This window comes from Heterocephalus glaber, unplaced genomic scaffold (genome assembly GCF_053883595.1).
Source record: "Heterocephalus glaber isolate CG9 unplaced genomic scaffold, H.glaber_assembly_v1.0 deba00000818, whole genome shotgun sequence".
NCBI lineage: Eukaryota > Metazoa > Chordata > Mammalia > Rodentia > Bathyergidae > Heterocephalus > Heterocephalus glaber.
The window spans coordinates 90855-113020 of NW_028258164.1; the positions used below are offsets into that span (position 1 = coordinate 90855).

Genomic DNA, 22166 nt, shown 5'->3' on the forward strand with positions numbered 1-22166 from the left:
TCTCTTTTCTCTTCATGAGGATTGTTCATACATGCTGGCATCCAGATTATTATTTTTTGTAGTTGGAAGTAACTCTTCTCTCCAAAGGACATGAGTCACTCCTTTAGGTGTATTCCCACACATTTTGGGAATTCCAGTTTAGGGAGAACCTTTTAGGTTGTAGAGTATTATTTTTACACATAATAGTTCAGCTTGGGACCAAAACCTCCAAAAGGTTATCAGCAGCAATAAAACACGTTTGTTTGGGTTCACTGAGATCTGGGGTGTCCCTGTAACTGCAGGGCCCTTTCTACCACTTGCCCCTTCACCAAAGTGCACTCTGGTGAGATTCATAAAGCAGCTGATTGTCCCAGACAACACTTCCGGTTAACTTTAATGATAGTGACGATTGACTATTGTATTTGCAGAACTAACTGCTGTCCAGGAGAAAGCTGGCTGGCTAACACTGGGGGGTGATTTGCTCTCTCTGTCAGAGTCAGGCCACAAGAAGCTGAAGAGCACCATCCAGAGGAGCACGGAGACTGGTATGGCGGCCGAGATGAGGAAGATGGTGAGGCAGCCCAGCAGGGAGTCCACGGACGGCAGCGTCAACAGCTACAGCTCAGAGGGCAAGTGAGTGGCAGCAGGCCAACTGCAGGAGGGTGGCTGGGCCTTCACAGAGCAGGCCACTGAGCCACTGGAGGGCACCATTCTGGCCTCTGCACCTGCCACTCAAACCTGCTTGAGGCAGTGTTACTATCAATGCACCAATGCCCATCGTCTAGCAAGTTCAGAATGGTCCTTCATGGTGTGCTTCGTGCAAAAGTGCCTCATTTGATGGGTATCTCGCAGGAGTAACTTGGAGCCTGGCACTCTCACTGGAGTCTGGCACTCTCACCGAAATCTGGGTTAAAATTTAGAAGTCTGGAACTGTTTTCAAATTTTCTACTTTTCTCCAAACGATTTTAGACTCTAAGTTGCTGTAAACATTCTCAAACATGCAGAAAAACCCTACATTTTCCTGATTTTTAAATTTTTGTTATGTATCTATATATGTATTTAATATTGAGAACATATAATTTTATAAAATATCAAGTTTCATTGTGACATATAACATATTTTGATCATTTTCCTGTCTTTAAAACATCTCTAACTCATGTTTTGCTTAAGAGGGGAAAAACCCCATGGTCTTTCTCACTTTTTTTTTACTAAAGGGTTTTATCTCTGAATTAATTATGAAAAAAATTAGACTTTTTGATTTGTTAATATACTTTTTAACCATTTATATGATCCTACACAAAACCTGCATTTTTCTGTGCTTAAGAATTTTCCTGGTAAAACTGAATTTTATTGAGGCAATGTGTCTTACAGGCAAATAATTATGCTACAATGGGCTACATAGACATTGGCCATGGACAAACTGAATATAGTTATTCATATATTGACATTTGAGTCACTTGTAGCCCAATCTAATATTTAATATTTTTTCTCACTTGCTGGGATTTTTCTACATTGTTTCAAAACTAAAATAAAATTATGTCACGTTAATGTTTCTGATCTTCTTCCCCATTCCTGAAACTAGTTGGTCCCTCAGTATTGGATCAAGTGATTGGAATGTGTGTCCACAGAGGCATAACAAGGACAAAGATCAGCACACAGGAAACAGTGCAGTGGACTCTCTGACAAAATGCTCAGTGTGATAAAGTGATAATGCAAGGTGCAAATGAAAGAATAGAAATGTTATTTTCTGATACAAAACATAAATCAACTAAAAACTGTCTCTAGCATGAATAAGCCACTTACTGTCTCATAGAATTATTTTCTTAGTCTCTTAATGGGATAATAATGTGTATGCTGTCCAGTTCCCTTGGTTGTGGGAAAATAATGAAAGCACAACAGAAACAGTAAAGTTCTGAAGAATATGATCATCCTGAAAATACTCACCAAATGCCAACTGTAACAAGCATGGTCCTTGTTACTCAGAAACAATTACGTCAATAAGCAGAAAGAGCGTGTTCACCATTTTTGTGCAGCTTATGTACTCGGGCTTTCTGTCCATTGTAGTAAAAAATAGATATGTTTTAACCAATTAATTTTATTTTGGACTAAATAAAAGCCTCAGATTCATTCAAGGATGAATAAACAAGTTTTATTTGTAAATAACTTATGCTATATTTATTCAAGAAATTATTAATCACGTTTAAAATTTAGCATTCATGTAACTAATATTCATGTGTAATTGTCAGTGTAAAGTTCAATCTTATATTTTATGTTAGCAGTACATTTACCGAGGGATACGGATTTGGCTTTATAAGCATCTAGAACAGTTAGCATTAAATCCTATAACTGAGCCCTTCTGAAAAGAGCATCAGGTCAGGTCTTAAATTGATATTTTACACATTTTCTTACTTGGTGTGGAGCCTTATATGGCTCGTGACAAGCAAACGATAAGTAAACAGATTGTTTGAATAGTGTTTTATGTTTGATGGTCAGAATTAGTCAAATGGAAAGTAACAGAAAGAATTAGAGTTACATTGCCTAGCAGGCAGCAGGTGCTAGATTACATCCTCAGGACTAGAGAGGAAAAACAACAACAGCTGAGCAGACCTAATGATTTTTTTTTCTGTCCTTTTGCTAACAGCTTAATATTTCCTGGAGTGCGTCTGGGAGCTGACAGTCAATTCAGCGATTTTCTTGATGGACTAGGACCAGCTCAGCTTGTTGGCCGCCAAACCCTTGCCACCCCTGCGATGGGTAAAAATAATTTTTCTACAGCAAAACTGATGCTTCTTGGTTGATAAGGTCATTTGAAATAGCACAATAGAAGCAATATTTTAGCTAGTGTTGCTGGTTATAAATGACTATCCTAATTTCTAATACATAGTTCTTCTTTGAGATACTATGCAAAATAAACCAAATTAGTTGTAAATCTTTGAGTTACCACAAAATTCTGTCAAAGCAGACATCTAGGAGCTTAAATCTAAAACAGTATTATAAAACTAATGAAAAAGTCTAGCACAAAAAGTCAGTCTACTGACCTGGCAAAGAGAATTCATATCTGAGAAATTAAGATGATTCAAATAACTAAAAACAACTGATAAATAATTATATTTAGCATTTTCAAAGATTAAGCCTCCTGTGTCATTCACAGAAAGTAAGACGAGGTTATTAAAAGTCTTAGTCATGTCTCTCATTTCTGAGGCACAGTATCCAACATCAGCAACTTAATGGAGACATTTATTTCAGCTCACAGTTTGTAGCGGTTTCAGTCCATAGCCAGCTGGCTCCAAGGTAGGGCAGCGTGGCAGAGGGACACAGCGGAGGAAAAGCTGTTCACCTCATGATGGCCAGAAAGTAGAGGGAAGAACTGGGAGGGAGTTAAACCCTTCTGGGACACCCCCAGTGGCCCACCTCTTCTGACCAGAACCCCCTGCAAACAGCACGCTAGTGTGAGGCCTCATAATTCAGCCTCCTTCCAAAAGTCCTGTCTGTGTGTGCCTGAAGCTCTCAGGACGTCTAGGTATAAACCACAACAAGGAAGGATGCACTTCTACAAGAAGAGTAAACTTAAAAGAGTGAATTTAAAAAAGCAATGATGAAAGAAATGAATGAAACTTGGTACATTTCTAAAAGGAACTAATAATAATTATTATGAGTTAGCCAATAGAAAAAAAACAGGATTTTGAGTGTATTTTTTTAAAAAATCAGTACAATAGCAACATAAAACAAGCTGAAGCAAAAATGTTAGTTGAAATCTATAGAAAAGTTGTGAAGTTCAGAAGTTCTTAGTTAAATAAAGATCTTGTTTTATTTAGGAGTAAATGCATACACTAACTTTACATTTTGGTAAAAAGTATAAAAATGAGAATCCCCATGTTAAATACTAACTACCCTCTCAGTTATAAATAAAATGTTTAAAATCTATACTGGCAAAGGAGAAGTCAAAATAAACATCAAAGTCCACCTGTACAGTGGAAGACAGGAGAAAAAGAAGCAAGAAGAAAGCATTTAAGATGAAAGTACAAAATAACAAAAAATAAATTCACTTCTAAAATTAATAACAATGAATGAAATATGTTATTTTCAACCATAAAAGGCTCAAATGGTATTGAAAAAAGAAGAAACAGTTATATATATTCACCACACACAAGTCTGAAGTTTAAAAAAATAATTAAAAATTTGAGGGCCACGGATTTAGCTCAGTGGTGCCGCTGCCTGCCTCGTAAGCGCAAGGTCCTGAGTTCGATCTCTGGTACCAAGAAAAAAAAAAAAAACATTAAAAAGAAAAGTATGGGGAGGGCCCGGGGATTTAGCTCAGTGGTTTTGCTGCCTGCCCTACAAGCGCAAGGACCGTCAAGGACCGGGGTTTGATCCCCAGTACCAAAACAAACAAACAAAAAAAGCATTGAGAAAGAAAAGTATGGGGACCTTGGCTCAAAAACGTGTTTGGTAGATAGCTGATAGCAAACCTCCAGCTGCCACAGCTAAACATCTGCTCAAAGGCCCCGTTCCTTGGGAGGATGGAGGCCTAGTGACGTCATGATGCAGTGTTCCCAGTGGCTCTTGCCCTGCAGGGATTTTCCTTCTGTTTCCCTGTGAGGGGATAGATAATGCGAATGCAAATAATTACAGCTTTTCCTTAGTAAGTAAGTACAGTAGGTGACCTAAGAGCAAGAATCTTGTAGAGTATGAATCACAAAATACTTGTTTCGTAGTTAATAATTTTTTCAACTAATTTGTGAATTTCTTAAGATACATATGGACCAGAAAAAATAAGAGAAACATTTCAGAACTTGATTTGGAAAGTGGGGAATTAAAGTGGGGTCAAGGGCTCCTGAGTGCTAAGATGGTGAAGGTACTTTGGAATTTGCTGTGGGACTCCTTTCTTTTGAAACTGCTCATAACTGGGAAGAAACCGAGACCATTTGCTTTGCCCCCACCTGCAGGTGACATACAGATTGGAATGGAGGATAAGAAGGGCCAGTTAGAAGTTGAAGTTATCAGGGCACGAAGCTTGACGCAGAAACCTGGCTCCAAATCAACCCCTGGTAAGGAAAAGTGCCACCGAGTTTGGTCAGGAGACCCTACAACATTTGCCACCCTGCAATTTTATATGCTTGGTTTTATATCAGCTTTTCTGTGATCTTGATTCTATAAAAAGGCATCTGGGTATTCTTTGCAAGATTATTGTCATATTTTTAAAAGTTTCACTGCAATGGTTTCTTAGCTTGTGTCATTTATTTCTGTACATTTACAAATGCAAATGAACAAAAGAATTCAGTTCTAATTATAACAAGAAAACAGTGAGCTTTAAGATATAAACCTGCATTGCAATACCTACTGTAATGCAAGTCAAAGTCTTAAGATAACTTTGTAAGCATTAGCTTAAAGACAGGAAAATGGCAGTTGTGGAAATAGTGGCATCTTTAAGGAAGAGAACTTACAGAGCAATGGAAATTTAAAATGATTTAAATAGCCAGAAACTCTCAGTAATATCTCTAGTTCTCTAATAAGGTGTTCTTTAAGGAAAGTCAAGTGAATTTGGGGTCAGCCTCTCATAAGTTAATATACTTTTGTTTAGCTCCATATGTCAAAGTCTACCTTTTGGAAAACGGAGCCTGCATAGCCAAGAAAAAGACAAGAATTGCACGGAAAACCCTCGACCCTTTGTACCAGCAGTCCCTAGTGTTTGACGAAAGCCCACAGGGTAAAGTTCTCCAGGTCAGTAATAGATTGTTTAAATTTTTACATTGTAATGTCTATGCTATCCATATAAACACTGCAGGGCTGGTAAAACATGGAGAGAACAAAATTCAGTAAAGAACTTATTATTTTATTCTTGAGTAGAAAAAATAACCACCAGTCTTTAATTTACAATAATGTATAGTATTTACAGTATCTGTTAGGTCTAATGGAAAACATTTTCCTTTTCTTCCCTCATTCTCTTCTTCCTTCTCTCCACCATCTCCTTCTACATTTACCCTATTTCTCATCCTTGCCTTCTCTTCAGTGGATAGATAAATGAAAGATTGTAAGACGAAATGAGGCTAATAATATTTGATTGAGCAGTACTCCATACCAGACATGAGCTATAAACAGGATTCAGGGAGAGGAATAAAGAGAGTATGCAGGCATAAAGAGAGGCATATATCACCCCTTTCAGAGTTTGTAGCTACCAAGTGCAATAAATATCACTATTCCCATTTTAAAGATTATGTCTGAGGATTGCATAGATTGAGCTATTTGGCAAAGTTCCTCAGTAAATTGAAAAGGCAGGATTCACAAACCCTGCCTATGTAAAGCAGGTGATCACAGTCAGTAGAGAACCTTTGTGATGACTGCAGGATTAGAGAATAGAGCTGAGAGTTCGTGGGATGGAAGGACTGTCCAGCCCCAGTAGGAGGTGACCAGGATGTGGTGACTGTCAGTGAGCTCACTGACTTGTCAAGTCATCTGATCAATCAGCCTTCTCAGACACTCCCTCCAGAGGGACCAGCCACAATTTTTTTAACTCCCCTCCCTAACTGGTCAAAAAGAAGTAAATAGTATAAAAGAAGTAAATGCCTCATTATCTGTGGCAGACAGCTATTTACATTGCTTATCAGACAGTAGTTACGAGAGAAAAGTGCTAAATTTACTAGGGAAACTTTATTGTCTCCCATCAAATTTAAACTTGTGTCTCTGAGCACCTCACCACGAGTAATCAAGTCTTCTTACCTATGCTTCCTCCACGGTGTTAGTTGTACTCATTTTTTCTCCCTCACTGACTGGCTCACTTCTACAGAACAGATGTTAGAGAGAGAGAACCCTTCAGATGTGAGAGAGAGAGACCAAGTTCTGTTCATTTCTGTCTCTGCAGGTGATTGTCTGGGGAGACTATGGCAGGATGGACCACAAATGCTTTATGGGTGTGGCTCAAATATTGTTGGAAGAACTCGATCTGTCCAGCATGGTGATTGGATGGTACAAATTGTTCCCCCCTTCGTCCCTGGTGGACCCCACGGTCACTCCCCTAACCCGCCGGGCTTCCCAATCATCTCTGGAAAGTTCAACTGGGCCTCCCTGCATTCGATCATAGTGAACTCAAGCCAGAGTCATTCCAACAAAACTCTACCTTTCAGGATAGTAATCTGAACCAGATATTTCACCAAAAGCATTGTTGGGGACAGACAATCAACTTGTGTTTTGCCTGTAGTAGTTTTTCAATAATATGTCCTGATTGTTGTTTCAAACATGGCTTCATAGGACAGAACAAGGCAATGTATCAAATTACAGTGCAAATCAATGTGCTAGTGAGAGTCACTGATGCTTGGAACAAACAGAAAGAGGAGACTTCAAGTTCACGCACACACACACACCCAATTGAACCAACTGGAAACTCTCACTCTGTGAAAAGTATTTTATACATTTCTGCACAGACCACAAGCAGTGTTATTTCCCTGGTGTCTGCAAGTTTTCATTGTTGTTGTTGTTGTTGTTCTTTTGTGTGTTTATTTGTACGTTGTTTGGTTTTCCCTTGGGCTTTTGTTTTGCTTTGTTCTCACTGTGTTTGTTACTTCCACCTGTATTTTGGCCATACCCTAATAGGCTTTAAGATGCTAACAGAGACCCTTCCTTTCTTTTTCCAAAAGCACAGAAAAGGGCTGAAGCAGTCTCTGAACATCTCCCCAGTGTCCAACAGCTGGACCAGGTGAGACCAGTGCAGGGTTTCACTGGTTTTCCCTCTAGGACTCTTCAAAGTCTTATATGTGGAGACCCAAAAGACAAAAAGTTATCATTCAAAATAGATAACCACAGAATCACTTTTTAAGTGAAGATCCTATTTGTTTGCATTCCTGAAAATTAATTTATGTTTTCCATTGTTTTTCATGGAAAGCTGTTAAGTCAATCTGCAACTAATGCTGGAGACTAAAAACATACTAAACACACAATCATACTTGGGGAATACTCCTTGAAATTCCTTTTTCTTCCTGATATCAGAATATGCTTATGTGTACAAACCATACTTTTGACCTCCCAAAATGGTGACTAGGAATGGATTTGAGCCTAAGACACTTTGAGCTACCCCCCGGCGTCTCAGCCACACCTCAGTGTAGACGCTCCCATCTGCCCTGGAAAGAGCATGATGTGGGCTGTTCAGTATTCCACTGGAAATTCCAGTATAAATATTCTGCACTAAACTGATGTTTTTATTAAATTTTAGTTTACATTCTTTTGAGGTCAATGCAAGCACAAAGCTTGATTTTTTTAACGCAAAGTATCTTACTTTTGGGGAAGAAAATACAACAAAGTCAAATTTCAGTTTGCATTTTCTTCATTTGAGTTTTTCTTGGCCTTGAGTTTTTCTTGTGACCTTCTGTATATGTGCTACAAACTGCACACTCAGCGGGTGCATCCATATGTTCTCCCTCCTTTTATGAGTCACTCAACTTTTGTGATTACACAAATAGAGCAGCATGACTTGGAACTGTTCAAAGCTGCATGCATGTTTTATAAAAAAAAAAGAAAAAGAAAAAGAAAACACATTATTTACTAATGTATGTTAGCTCCACATAGGCCAGCTTGTATGTTGCATGTACTTGTACAGTTTGCTTGTTAATTACTCTACTGAAATAACCAAGAAATCTAAGCCATCCATTTTTGTTATAGACATTTTTCAGGTTTTAGCCAGACTATCGGTGGGTCTGGGGTGAAATGTCTATAGATGGACTTTATTTTTTACCCTCTGGAAAACGTGATGTAGTAATGGACCAAATTCCTTCTACTAAATATTTTGGTGTAGATTCCTACTGTGGGTCTGTAACACATGTAGACACTGTGTACACACTAGGTTTTAACCCATAGACATACTGCCTGCACCGAGTGAATTATTTATTATTATTTACACATGCCAGAATTATCTGCCCATCATTCCACAGGGCACAGATTGGCACTGCTCACCATGCTGGGCAGGAAGAGCTGAAGCATAGGTGCACTTCTACTAGATTCCGTTCTGTCTTAGTGGCCAACAACCAACTGGTTATAATTGGGTAGTATCTTTCTATTTGGACCACTTGTCTTAACACTCCCCTGTGCTTTTAAATGAACTTACAACTCATGTATGTAAACATGTTTAATAAAATTTACTTTTCATGTCAGTTGATAGCCATCTGTGTTCTATGTTTTGCCAGATTTCCATTGTGGGTTCTTTGGTTGTAATGTGGAGCCTGGTGGTGGGAAGGGGAGGTTGGGATGTGCTGTCTGCTGTGGGCATTGAACTTGACTTGTCACTGCACTATCTATGTCTTAATCTATGGCCTGAAAGGTCCTTCTGCATCACATACAAGTTTTCACTTTGTCAGCCTGTCTAAGTGAGCACATGACTATACTTCTGAAAAGTGGCATTATTAAAAATAATAAATCTCAATAAGAATCAAATGGAAGGGTGTTTTTCTGATGCTGTTTGAATGTGCTAATAAAGGAGACAACTCTGTTGTCCAATTGCCAAACCATCTCAAGTTATGTGACATATCAAAATATCGGTTCTGCGCCTCTCATTACAGTGTCTGCTTCCTCTTTTGTCTTTCCCTTCTATACCTTTAACTCATTTATAGAGTTAAGTGAGGATGGACCTGAGGTGTGAGGATGGCCTGAGGATGGACCAACTCCACAAAAGCCACTGGTGCATTACTCTCAGTCATCTTAAGGAGCAAACATATCTTCAAATGTGGGTAGTTAGGTCTCTAATGGTCCTTATGTTAAAAAAGAAATTCCCTTTCTCAATTTAATTTCATGACTTTTTCTTTTCTAAAAGTGTGTCCAAACATTTCATAGTCTTATGAAACGCATGGGAAGCATTAATTTTTATTGCATTATAGTAAAATAACTGTTGAAATGGAGTATTGACTTTCTAAGAGCTTTTATTTTTTATAGATCACACTTTAACTTCATAAAACAAAATAAGTCAAGTTTGAGACAATAAAGCAAGTTCAGACGTGACACCATCAGTCGTTTATAGTTTTTAAAGCAATGGACAGACTCTTAGCCTGTGAAGTCACCCTGTTGTTTGGTCTACAAGACATGAGATTGTCTGGTAGCCTTGGGTCCATAAGAGGCAAAAACAACCAATCAACTTAGTTTAAAACAAACTGTCAGAGCAAATCTAATATGTGTGCATTAAGATAGCATATAACTGGGCAGGGGCTGAGGGTGACTGTGCCTTTGAAATGCAAGGTAACTGGAAGCACCTGTAGAATTCTCTGTCTAAACAGAGACAAGAAAGCCATAATCTCTCCTCATTTCAGAGCACACCACACCGTGTTGGGCTTTCACAGTCTACAGTGATGGAGGGAAAAGCGTATTGCTGTCTTTATGATTTCTTGCTGACTCTACAACTTATTTCTTGAAGTCCCAGCCTGAGATCTATGACTTGAATATACTTAGCCAACATTATTAAAGGTTTAAGAATTAGATATTACATTAGGTACGTGAAGTATAAAAGTTTTTAAAAATGACCCTGTCTTAAATTCCCTGTCAGATATCATTATATGAAGAAATAAGATAATATATGTTTGACTTATATGTAGAAAGCTATGGGATTATGTGTAATTCTTACAGAAGTGCTAGAAGATATTTAATGCTATGATCCCTGCATTACACGTGTGGATCTGCGGCTTATCAGAGACACTAAGCCAGAAGTCCAGAGTCACACTGCTCACCTGTCACAGAGCTGGGACCGGGACAGAGGTCTGCCCAGTTCCAGCACCGGCTCTGCCCAACACTGTTCCCAGCAGCCGTGCAGTGACTATGTGCCAGATCCTGGGGAAGGAGAATGACACAAAGGAAAGACCGGAGCCCAACCTGGTCTGCCCCCTCCTGGCCACTCCCAGCCAACGTGGTCTTCGCTGTGGTCCAGTGACTGCTATTCCCATGGGCATGGGGAGGTGGCAGGGGGCTTCTTCATGTCCTTCATCCCTTCTGTTTCCTCTTCCTCCTCTGATTGCATTCATCATTTGTATTTCCAGAGTTCATGAATAGTGTGCAGCTCTTGGGGACAATACGAGTAAAGGGAATAAAGTTTCCTGTAGCAAGGTCTCTTGCTTTCTTTTGCTGTGGAGTTTGAACTGCCTGTTGAATGCCCTTGCCTGACTGTCCCTAGCCCCAGTGCAGGAGCAGCCTTCAGTTCTGCTTCTCAAATGGATCTGCGTGGCAGGCTTGTGATCAGACTCAGAGAGCTTTGTGGCACTTTATACGATCACTGCATTATTTGCTTCCAAAATCAATTCCATGCCTCTCCATCTGTGTGCCGAGTCCCTTCTCAGAAGAGCAAACAAGTCATCCCTCACACAGCCCCACATCCTACACAGTCCTGCCACCAGGGCCTCTCCACCAGGGCCTCTCCACGGGGACCACACACACACACACTCACATCTAACATGAAGCCAAGCATACGAGACATTGTGGGCATCACAGAGGCATTTTTATGAGTTGAGCTTTGGGAGGTTACTATAAATTCATATCTAAGACTCAAAGTCTTAGTTTTCTCTGTTTGGGCTGTGTAATCACCATAAAGAGCTGCTCTGTTGTCACTGTCTAATGATAGCCAACTTTTTCTCTAACTTCCTGAACTCCCAGTGCAGGAACTGTCACCTCCCAGCCAAATACCATGGCTGTGCGCCATGGCTGAAGGTCTTTGGCACTGTGAGTTAGGTCTTCACTGCTAATAGAAGTCTTCCAATTATGCAGAGCTTCCAGTTCATTCCTTTCCTTCCCCATTGCTAAACTTTTCAAAAGTGTTTTGTTTTTTTTTAACCCTGTAACCAATACTTCACCGACCGCCTATCTGGTATTCCGATTTAGAACTGCCATTTCAAATACAGGGTGTCAAAGTAAATTTGAATTTCAAATACAAAATTAATAAAGTTAAACATAATGTTAAGTTACTTGTTTATCTAAAATCAAAATTGAACCAGGCAACCGCTATTTTTATCTGCCCTCTCTGACAGCTCTAATCCTTTTGCCATCTGGTTTGTGTCCTGCTGCTTTGTTGAAATGCTCTGGTACGTACTTTCCAACCACTGGCCAGTTCCAACAGCCTTTTCTCAATAAAGTCTTTGACTTCTCTGTATTTGCTACTAAAAGTTTCCTTCTTGGAATTCCTCTATCCTCATTATCCTGTTTTGCTGACTTGGAAGTGGCAGGATTTTATTCTGAATGCTTTACTCCATACCTGCTACCTGTGTTGTTTTGTGGTACTTCAGTAGAGTGGGCAGCAAATCCACACCTGCCCCATTGACTTGCGCTCAGCCAGATGTTGTGTATCCAGGGAAGTTAGTGGATGGGACAGAGCAGAGCCCATTGTAAGTAAAAGGAAAGGCTCTCTTCAGGCAGACACTGCTCTTTCAACCTTGTCCTCAAATGAGAAACAGGTGGAGTAGGCTTGTGCCCAACTCTCAAAACAGAGCCGCCCAAACTGGCCTCCAGATCAAAAAAAAAAAAAAAATCAGGAAACACTGAGATTTAGATCATTACTATAGCAAGGTCTATGTGTTCCTTTTCTTCATAACCACTGTGTATAATATTGACAAGCACTAAGGTACAAAGTTGAATGACACAGATTCTCGAACATTCCTTAACTTTACACCACAAGAGTCTGACCTTTTTCTCTTTTTATGCTTCTTCCACAATTTTACTATCCCAAGACTGTGATTACTTTTTAATCCACAGCACTGCAAATTCTCTAATTAACAGGTCTAAGTTGATAAGGCCTCTCCCAATGAACTGAACAGGTAGGAAAAAGCCCTCCATCATAGGCACCCCAAATCATCATCTTCTGGTTGTGCATTACCTTTCTCCAAGTTCTGAGATACAATCATATTCCATGTAACAATATTCCGTCCCACAGTGGGGCACATAGATGACAGAGCATACCACACCACCCAGGAGTGCAGACAACACCTAGCTTTCTGCAAGTGCACCCTGTGATGTTTGCATGAAGACAAAGCATCTAACAATGCATCTCTCAGAACATACCCCAAATTTAAACAATGTATGACTGCATTTGATTTCTTCATGAGTTTGATGATAAAGATAGTAAGAGAATAACTAAGGAAAGTCCATGAAGATTTGACTCAAGGTGGGTTCCATTCATATCTATTCATTCAACAAATTTTTGTTGAGTTTATTTGATTGCAATAAATCATTAAGCAATCAACCATATAGTGATGATGAAAATGAAAAGAAGCCCTGCCCTAAAGGAACCTGTGATCTAGCCTTAGTTGAGAAAGTCGTGAGGCAAGGCCATGAAGGCTTTCTTTAAAAAAGTACAATTTCAATTGAAAAATGCATGATGAAGAGAAGTGTACAACATTCCTTGGAAAGGAAACCCATGAGAAGGTCAGTGCCGGGAGATAATGTGGCGCTCTAAGAACCGAAAGGAAGCCCTGTGAGGGAAATGCCAAGATCAAGGAGGCCAGCAAGCCAGATGGGCCCAGTGTGTGGTGTTCTCTTTAACCTTTCTGAAAATCTGCAATGGGTTACAACTAACTATAGTTCTCACTGCAAAACTGCTTTAATGTAAGCATGTGCCTATCTCATCACTTACTTGGTGTTTAATATTTCTTGGCTAGTGTATTAGTTGAGAGAGAATAACCACTGTAAAGAAGGGAACCGAAATACAATTGCTCAAGTACAATAGCAATTTACTTCAACCTGGATAATATTCTTGGGAGGCTGAACAGGTGAACAGGAATAGTAGTTGGCAACCCAGGTGGGTGGAGCCCCTGGAATCTCCAGTACATGGCCTCTAGGCTCCTTGGATGTCCTCTCCATTGTTGCCATCTAGAATAGGAAGTGAACGTGGAAGAGCACATTCAAGAAATGTTAATGGACCAGATCTGAAGTGGTGTATGTTGCTTCCACTTATATTCTGTCAGCTAGAATTCAGTCAGGAGCCCTCACTTATGGGCCAGGGAGGCTGTGAATGCCCAGAAACTTGAACATGGGTTTCCCATAAGCAGTACAGTCTCTGTCCCAGTGACTGCCCCCATCAGTGAATGAATAAATGGAAGTCAACATGTCTTCCTTGTACCAGTACTAGTGTCTGGCAGAGTTCACTTTGAGCAGAAGGGTGCAAGTGCTCAGCCCAAGCAAGCAGCTCCTAAGGATGGACTATCACCTCTAGGGGGTTTGGATCTGCTAAGAACAGCATCCAAGGATACTAGTCAAATTTTCTAAGCCAGTTACAGCTCTGATTCATTTGATTAAGTTTGGTACATTGGTCTCCTAAGTATAATGTTGGAGGAACTCAGTTTCCTTGAAACGCTGTTGGCAATGGTTTTCAAATTCCATTCTGAAGAACTAAGGGGTCTTCCTTGAGCCTGTCTCCAGGAGTTCTGGAAAAGGTAAAATGGAGAGCAGGTCTAAGCCAGCAGGTCCCAGAACCCTCATTTTTGTTTAGCCTGCAGTACTGAATTTTAATATGCTCAGCCATTTTACTGAGGTTTTGGGGAATTTTATTTTGTGAAAATTTAGATGGAGATTGTAACTCTTTTAATCTAACAGCAACCACATAAGCTATATAAACTCTCTTTCCTAGGAAACTGGGCTGTCAGAACCCTAGCTGGTAGAGTTCAACAATCAAAACAAAAGTTCCAAGACACTGAGGTTATGTGGCCTCCCGGTTCTGAAGGTAACAGGAAGCCCAGTAAGCAGACCGGATGTTAGCCCGCCTCCTACCACCCTGACCCTCCTCATTCTCCTCCCAGAAGCCTTTCTGTCAATTACCACTACAGCACCAGGCCAGCAGGGACTAAAACACGAATTAGAAGCTCAAAATAGTACATCTAGCAACATATTTTTACTTCCTGGGAAGCTGTGCTATATTTGTGAATTTCCACTGCTTTGTTAACAGGCAAACAGCAATTGTGTTACACGGTTCTTCTCAATAGTCAATTGCAGAAGAAATCTTGCTCCCCTACACCAGCAAAATGCCGAAAGCTCAGTTAGCCCAAAGATTTCAGTTCTAAAGCCTTCCCTCTGTTGGTGAGAGCTAGAATTTTGCAAAACAAACGGGTGTGGTGGCGTCACTTCGCCACGAGATGGCAGCAACAAGCCATGCAGCTCCGGGAAGACGCCAGCGACAGCTCACCTGTTGAGTCTTGAAGAAGGAAGAACAAGAAGAGAACCCGAAAGCCAAGGACACACTGGTGGGCAAACAGCCCGTCTCAACTTATAAATATATCTGTTGCGTTTAAATGTTTCATAATTATTAAGATGCCCAATCTTTTTCATCTTTAGCTCTGTGAAGAATTATTCAGAAGACCTTTGTTTAAAATAAATTCTGAATTTTTACTTTTCTTCCTGCCTGACGATTACAGCAAGTTTATTTTCAATCTCCAATGCTCCCACCGCCTCCCGACTGTCCTAGGAGTCTCTGCCACCATCCTCATGCGCCTTTCTGCACTGGGCCCCTGTGCCTTCTTTTCTTATCAGGGCATTTGTCATTGGACTTACAACCTGCCCTGAATCGGGATGATCTCATCTTGCAATCCTTACCTTAATTACAGCTACAAAGTCTCTTCTTCCAAATCAGGTCACATTCTGACTCTCCAGGTAGACTTTTATTTCGGGGTGGGGGGCATCATTCCAACCACTACAAGTTGGAGACAGGTTATTTTCTGACATTTCACTATTCTCAACAGATTATTGCACGTCACTCTATCTGTACAGAAACCAGTGAATATCAGGCCAAAGCAGCAAAGTTCAAAGTTGACTATGAATGTGGAAATTTCTAGAGATGTATTATTAGTAAAATAAAATAAAAACTTTCCCCAGAGAAGTCCATGCAACCCCTTCTGTGAAATAATTTCCAGTGTGTGGTATTAATACCAGTATTGACAAGGTTTTAATTTGTATGCCAGTTTTATAATAATGAAAAAAACATTGGATTAGTCTTTTGTAGTCCACAGATACAAACAATTGGATGTGCAGACTCACTAGCTGTGTGTCCCTGGACAGAAAAATGGGTGTAATAATACTACCTCCCTTCCTTGCCTACAAGAAAAGTATACAAAAGTGCTTTAAAATATATAAAACGCTACAAAGAGGCTTCTTGCCCACTTTTGGGGCATGTGTAGACCAGAGTCTGAACCCTTGCCCTCAAAGTGCCATCCTCAGAGCTGCCAGGAAGCCTGTAGCACACAGACCCAGGACCCCAGCCAGACCGACAGATGCAGGACCTTCTGCCTATACCATCCCCACGTGGTTTATATGGACACTGATGCTGGGACACCCTGTTTTCAATGGCCTTGTTTTGATTAACTTATTTGCTAAATTGAAAATTGGTAAAAGCAAGGGCAGGCAGAGGAGGAAAGAGAAGGCACCCAGATTCTTTCCTTGCTGAGACTCCCAACAAGCCAGTTAGGAACCACAGTGACAGCTCCTGACCTGGACCTCAGAGGGGTTCAGCTTTGCTGGCTCCAGAAGATGAAAGGTGCCACATTGGGGAACCATCAAAAATTCTGCGGTCTTGACTCGGGCCTTTCAGGATGGCACTGTCACAGTCAACTGGAAAGAGTGACTGCCAGGGACATTAAATTAAGAGGGTAGCAGACAAGGAGGACCAAAGAGCTCCTGGAGGGTCCTTTGATCTTCCTCCCCTGATTCCTTCCAGGAAGAGGGTGGGGAATGATGGTGCCCATCTCAGTAAGGTAAGACCCTCCTGCTCCAGGTGCCAGATGAGAGGTGCTCTACAAATACAGAATGGTGGCATCTAGGCTGGCCTTTGCACAAACTGAGTGTCTCTAGCCTGGCCTCTGAGAGTGCCTGAGGAGGCTGCAGGGCCCATGTGGTCACAGCGGGCTGGGGAGCTCTCTCCCCAGGCTCTGTTGCCAAGAAAACAGCTGGGGGAATGAAGGCGGCTGTCTGAGTGCTTGGTTGGCTGGTGGAGCTGAAAGTATAATTTCATGTGAAAGTCAAATTTCCCGGGGCCAAGGCAGGAAGCAAGTGATGGTTACTAGAAGGGATCCAGCCCATCTTCTCCAACAGAGCTCCTCTGGGCAGAAAATCTTAGCAAGGAGGGAAGCAGCCATCCAAGGAGCACTGAAGAGCACTTGGCAACCTTCAGTCTGAATGTACAGTGCTGTGGGAGCTGTTGTCTGAGCCAGACACAGAGTTCTGACCGTTCCTCTCGCAGGCAATCCAAGGAACGCAATGACTAATTCAGCCTCGGAGCACATTTTGGCCTTCCATTGGCACCCTGCTGATGAGGACCTGAGAGACAGGCTCGCTTCCTGTCTTCCCCTCCAGGAAGCAAGGCAGAACGTAGAGGCGCCATGTCATTGCCTCCCTCTCTGCACAGCTGGGGACTTTTCTTGACTGCTCCCAAGTGGAATTCGTTTTTCCTCTGTCCTCCAATGGAATAATAAAACCTATATCATCACATTCTATTGTCTTCTCTCCTTTTGCCAGTCAAAGAATTTCATTGAGACCGGAAGACTGTATTTATTTATCGATTGCAAGGGCCCCACTCAGAGCCTGTGTATCTGAGATTGCTTACACTGTGAAAGCAGAGAGAAGACAGGCAAAACAAAACAACAAGACTTTCAGAAAACCCCAGTGAGGCACAGACAACATAATTATTACATTGCTGGCTTTTAAGTTGCTAGCAACCTATGTAGTTATTTTATCTAATTTTTGTGTTTCTTCTACTCTATAAGGGAGGTCGTGCTTCCTACACTCACAGATAAGAAACTGGACCAAGAAAAGTTAAATAAATGACTTAGGTAGATGTCATGAGTAGTCAGTTGCTGAGCCACTATGTGTAGCTAGAGCTATCTGATGCAAAGTATGTTCTCCATGAAACTCCCGGCTAAGTAACAGCTTTTTAAGCACACAGTCTGCAGTGTATATTCCTTGGTAGCTTCCCTAGTTCTATAAATTCATTATCACTCACTAACCCACATCTTCATAAGCAGCTAGGTCCGAGCAATTCATGAAGTCCAAGCAGAACTCTTTGCTCTCAACTCTATACCCATGAGCTGCTCGAGGCCTGAATGAGTTCAATCAGCAGCTGCTGAGCAGTCACCCAGAAGGACTAGTGTGCAGGATTTGCCACCAGCTGGCTTCCTCTTTAGAGGAGCTGCTCTGGGTCTTCCGGACTAACAAGTGCCTTGGGCAATCCACAGGCTTCTAGCCACTACTGTGCCCCTGGCTGGCTTAAGAACATGTAGAAGCCACTGTCCATAATGGTTTTGATTAGACTTCGTGGTAGCATCCGTTGGACACCATCCAATTCCCTGTCCAGTGGCGGTCTTCTGGTAGTTCCTTGGCAACCGCTGTTCTGGAGATTGCTGATTTTCACCCTACAGTGCTGGTGCCATTTGCTCCTACACATTCTTCTGCTGATGAGATCCATGTAAATAGAGAGACTCCTGCTCAAATATTCCTTTCATCGAATTAATAAAACCTTGACCTTTCCAGTCGGGACTTCACCCTGCTTGAGATTCCTTCTCCTTTTCCATGGACAATTCCAGAAAGGCAGCAGTCATAGACAATCCAGTCTGAACGTGCTCAGCACACCCAGGATGTTTAGCTTTGAAACAAGCAGCCTTATCTTGGCTTAGTAAAAGAAGCCATAAACTGAGACAGAAATGCAGTTAAAGCATTATACTTAGCATTGCATATGCTTAGGTCAAAATCAGCCTTCCAAAATAGCAGTGCCAAAAATCCAGTTTAACTCCCTAAATGTGATTGAATCCTCAAATGTTAAAGCTGGAAAGAGCTATTCATTTTATAGTGGCATTAACTAGGCCTAGGAAGTGCTCGCTTCAGCAGCCCACATACTAGAAGAAACTAGGCCTAGGAAGGTCAAATGGCATTTGAGCCCTTGGTTGGGCTCACCTCTGAGGGCATAGTTCCTGCAGGTCTTTGCTTCTCAAGAAGGAAGGGAGAGGGGGCAGCTGGGGAGATGGAACTCCTGGGGAGAAGCTGGTGCATGGGAGGTCTGGATTCCTACCAGGTCCTGCCACAGCCTGAGCCTCCCCCCCCCGCCACACACACACGACACAGGGGAGCTGAGCCTGGTCAGCTGGTCAGTGGCATTAAACATCATTATTATCATCTTCATTATTTGCAGAAACAAAAAGGCTTTCTTCAGTAGATATCAAAAGCTTCACTTGTCAGTGATTTTTAAATGGATGATGGTAGTAGTGGGGCAGTGAAAATGTTTCTGTTGCAGGCCCTCCCTTGCCCTGCTCCCTGGAGTGGCCGCTACATGCTTTGGCGAGCAAGTCTGAAAGCACAGGGCTGGGTTCTCAGCCACCCTCACTCCTCACCTTATTTTCCCTCCCATGTCAGTTTGTGTCCTGGCCGACCATCTACCAAGGCATCACCAGGAGGATGCAGGGAATCCAGATGGTTCGCCTCATCCTCTCTTCCCCTGAGTCAAAGTGAACACTGACAAGAACCCCAGGCTACTCCTGCAACAAAGTGCTTTAAATTTCCTGGCTGACAGGTGGAACTTCAGAAGGATGTTTAAATAGACCTACAAATACCATAAAATTTCAAAACAACCATTTGATTTACAAAAGACTCTTTCTCTCAATGAGTACAAGCTAGGAGCTATAGGCAAATCGGTGTCAACAACTTTTCAGAGACAAGAATGATGCTTGGTTTCATCATTTGCTACCGGAAGTACCTGGACCTTAACTGCTTTTTCCATTTGGACAAAAACATTGCTAAGTGCTAGTTACTGGTCCTCTCTCCGCCAGTCCTTTCAGTTTTTGCCTCACTTTCTGTGGCTGGTGTTGAAAATTTGCATTCTGTATTGGGACTTAGCACAGCAAAGGTTTTTCTAGTTAGTGCTGGGCAGAGTGGTTGGTGACAGGTAAACTTCTCCTCCCACTCCCATTGATTTCTTCTCCTCAGTCTTTAAAATCACTTGAGAATAAGAAACAGGGAGGCAGGCTTTGTGGAGATGGAAAGGAGATCTGGGAATGGGGGAGGTGGTGGGGAAGGAAAGGGAAGTAAAAAGTATAACTGCAATACATATATGGACCAATTCCTCAAGATAAATGTAATTATTATGCAGCATAAACATGTACTAATAAAAAGAACACCTGCACTCAAATAACCAAATAAATAAGCCACCCAGGCTAATAATGTGTACACACAAATCGAAACCTTTCTCTCTAAATTCCCATGCTTCTTCACCGGTGATATCTCTCCCACCAAAAATGTGATTCTTAGTGATTTTTAAGAGATTTTACAAAACAACTAAAAATACCACTTTATAATATATTTGCATTTTTTCCTGAAATGTCACAGGTAACATTCCCTTAAAATGATTGCAAAATATAAGAAGAGGTGAGTGTGAATTCCCTGTTGATTTAGAATGTTGGCTGAGACTTCAGAGCTGGCAACGGAAGGGTGTTAAATTCCTGTAAATTCTAATAGGAGATGCTAGAGCAACCAGGCAGCACTCACTAAGGGGTGATCCAAAGCCCGGTTTGGTCATGTTTAATGCAACATTCTTCATCTAGTGTATTTACGAAAAGAAGAGACTGAGTGTGAGAAGTTTGGGAGGGAAGACTTTCCCAGAGAGGCCTGGCTAAGAGCAAAATGTCATCCTTTTAGGACCAGTTTTTGCTCACACACTAGGTAAAGAGAGTTTCCAAAGAGCGACTCATGAGGTGAACAGGCATTGAAGAAAGTGGGGAGACTGACTGTCCATTCCCTGAGGATCTTTGAAAGTTAGAGAAATCTGAGAGCCCCATGGACTCCGAGCTCTTACAGATACTGTCACCGTTAGCTGAAACATGGAGACCAAAGGTCTAGCACCGCCCACTTGGGAGTCTGAGAAAGGAAGGCATGCAGTAGATGCCCTCCAGTAGGAGAGTAGGACGACCCTGTGAGGAGCTCCACCCCTACAGGGAGCCTCCCTCCAGTGGAGCGATGCCCAACCAACACCTGGCCTTGAGTCGTGCTGAGGAGCACTTGGTGTGGATGGCTTCCCTCCAGGGTGAGACATTGCTTGCAGTGAGAATGGAGATATCCAGCTGGAGGGGAGGCAGGTGAAGTCAAAGTGGTCAGAATGACCAACCAGGATCTCTATGTCTTCACTGCAAATTAAGGCTGCCAGAGGCACTAAGTGAAAGGATTTAGGAAATTTGTGAATCCATGAAAGAAAAGGCAGCAGGCCTCAGCATTTGATAGCTCACCCACTCAGAGGAGGAGCAGGACTAGCTTACAGCCTTCCCAGTCTTTTCCTTTCCCTCGAAGCTTTTAATGCAGCCCTGCAGCAGCCAGAGCAACAGAGACAGCAGCAAATGCATCCTTGCATCATCTCCCTGAAGGGTTCTGAGCCTGAACTAGGCTCATTTTGGCAGAGTGAGAAGCATAAATTGGACCACAGGTTAATATCTTGCTGCAAGACTGGCTGAGCTTTAAAAAATAAAACTTAGGAAATTTTCAAACATACCAAAATAGAATGATATGATAAAGTGCCACGTCTTATCACCTAGTGCAAATGGCTACTGTCTGTTTATAGCCTACTCACACATTTCTACCAAGTTGAAGCAAAAGTGTATGTGCCTACAGTGACACCTAAATGTAAACTCCATGTTGATGTTTGAATGCTGCAGCTTTAGGCCTCTCTGATCCTCCTTCCTCTCTTTCCTCCACGAAGAAGCTGGTATGAAAGCCTGGGGGTCCCTCCTGTGACTGTTCAGATTTCATTGGGCTTCTGCTTTGTATGAGATATAGTACATAGTCTTTTTTTTGTATTAAATTCTTTTATTAGTACATTGTAGGTATACAACACAATTACATTTCTCATTGGGAATTGTACCTTTATATAATGCATCTTGGTTCTTATTTTTTCCCCATTCCTAGCCCTCCCTTCACACCCTCCACCCTTCCCTATTTACAAAGACTTTATTTCCATTTTTTCCATTTCTCAGCATTTTTCCTTTCCCTTCTTTCCTTTCCCCTGCCCCTCCCACTACCCCTACCCCTTTGGACCTTTTCTTCCTATTTTACATTATTGATTATTCATTCTAATCATTGGTACATTTTAGGTATACAATATAATGACATTCATCATTGGAAATTTGCACCTTTACATAGTTTCTCTTGGTTATTATTTTTCACCCTTGCCCAGCCCTCCCTTCAACCCCTCCATTCCTCCCTATTTACAAAGATTTTGTTCC

General features: G+C 41.6%; 1 protein-coding gene across 4 annotated transcripts in view; it reads left to right on the plus strand.

The window, feature by feature from the left end:
• Positions 1-9470, plus strand: part of LOC147828914 (regulating synaptic membrane exocytosis protein 1-like) — a 97131-nt gene extending 87661 nt beyond the window's left edge. For all 4 annotated transcript variants that reach the window (XM_087207736.1, XM_087207737.1, XM_087207738.1 and 1 more), the window contains 5 exons: positions 474-612; positions 2621-2733; positions 4926-5027; positions 5561-5700; positions 6839-9470. In XM_087207736.1, coding sequence (XP_087063862.1) covers positions 474-612; positions 2621-2733; positions 4926-5027; positions 5561-5700; positions 6839-7057 — 713 coding nt within the window. In that variant the 3' untranslated portion in view covers positions 7058-9470. The remainder of the gene's footprint in view (positions 1-473; positions 613-2620; positions 2734-4925; positions 5028-5560; positions 5701-6838) is intronic.
• The last annotated feature ends 12696 nt before the right edge of the window (positions 9471-22166 follow it).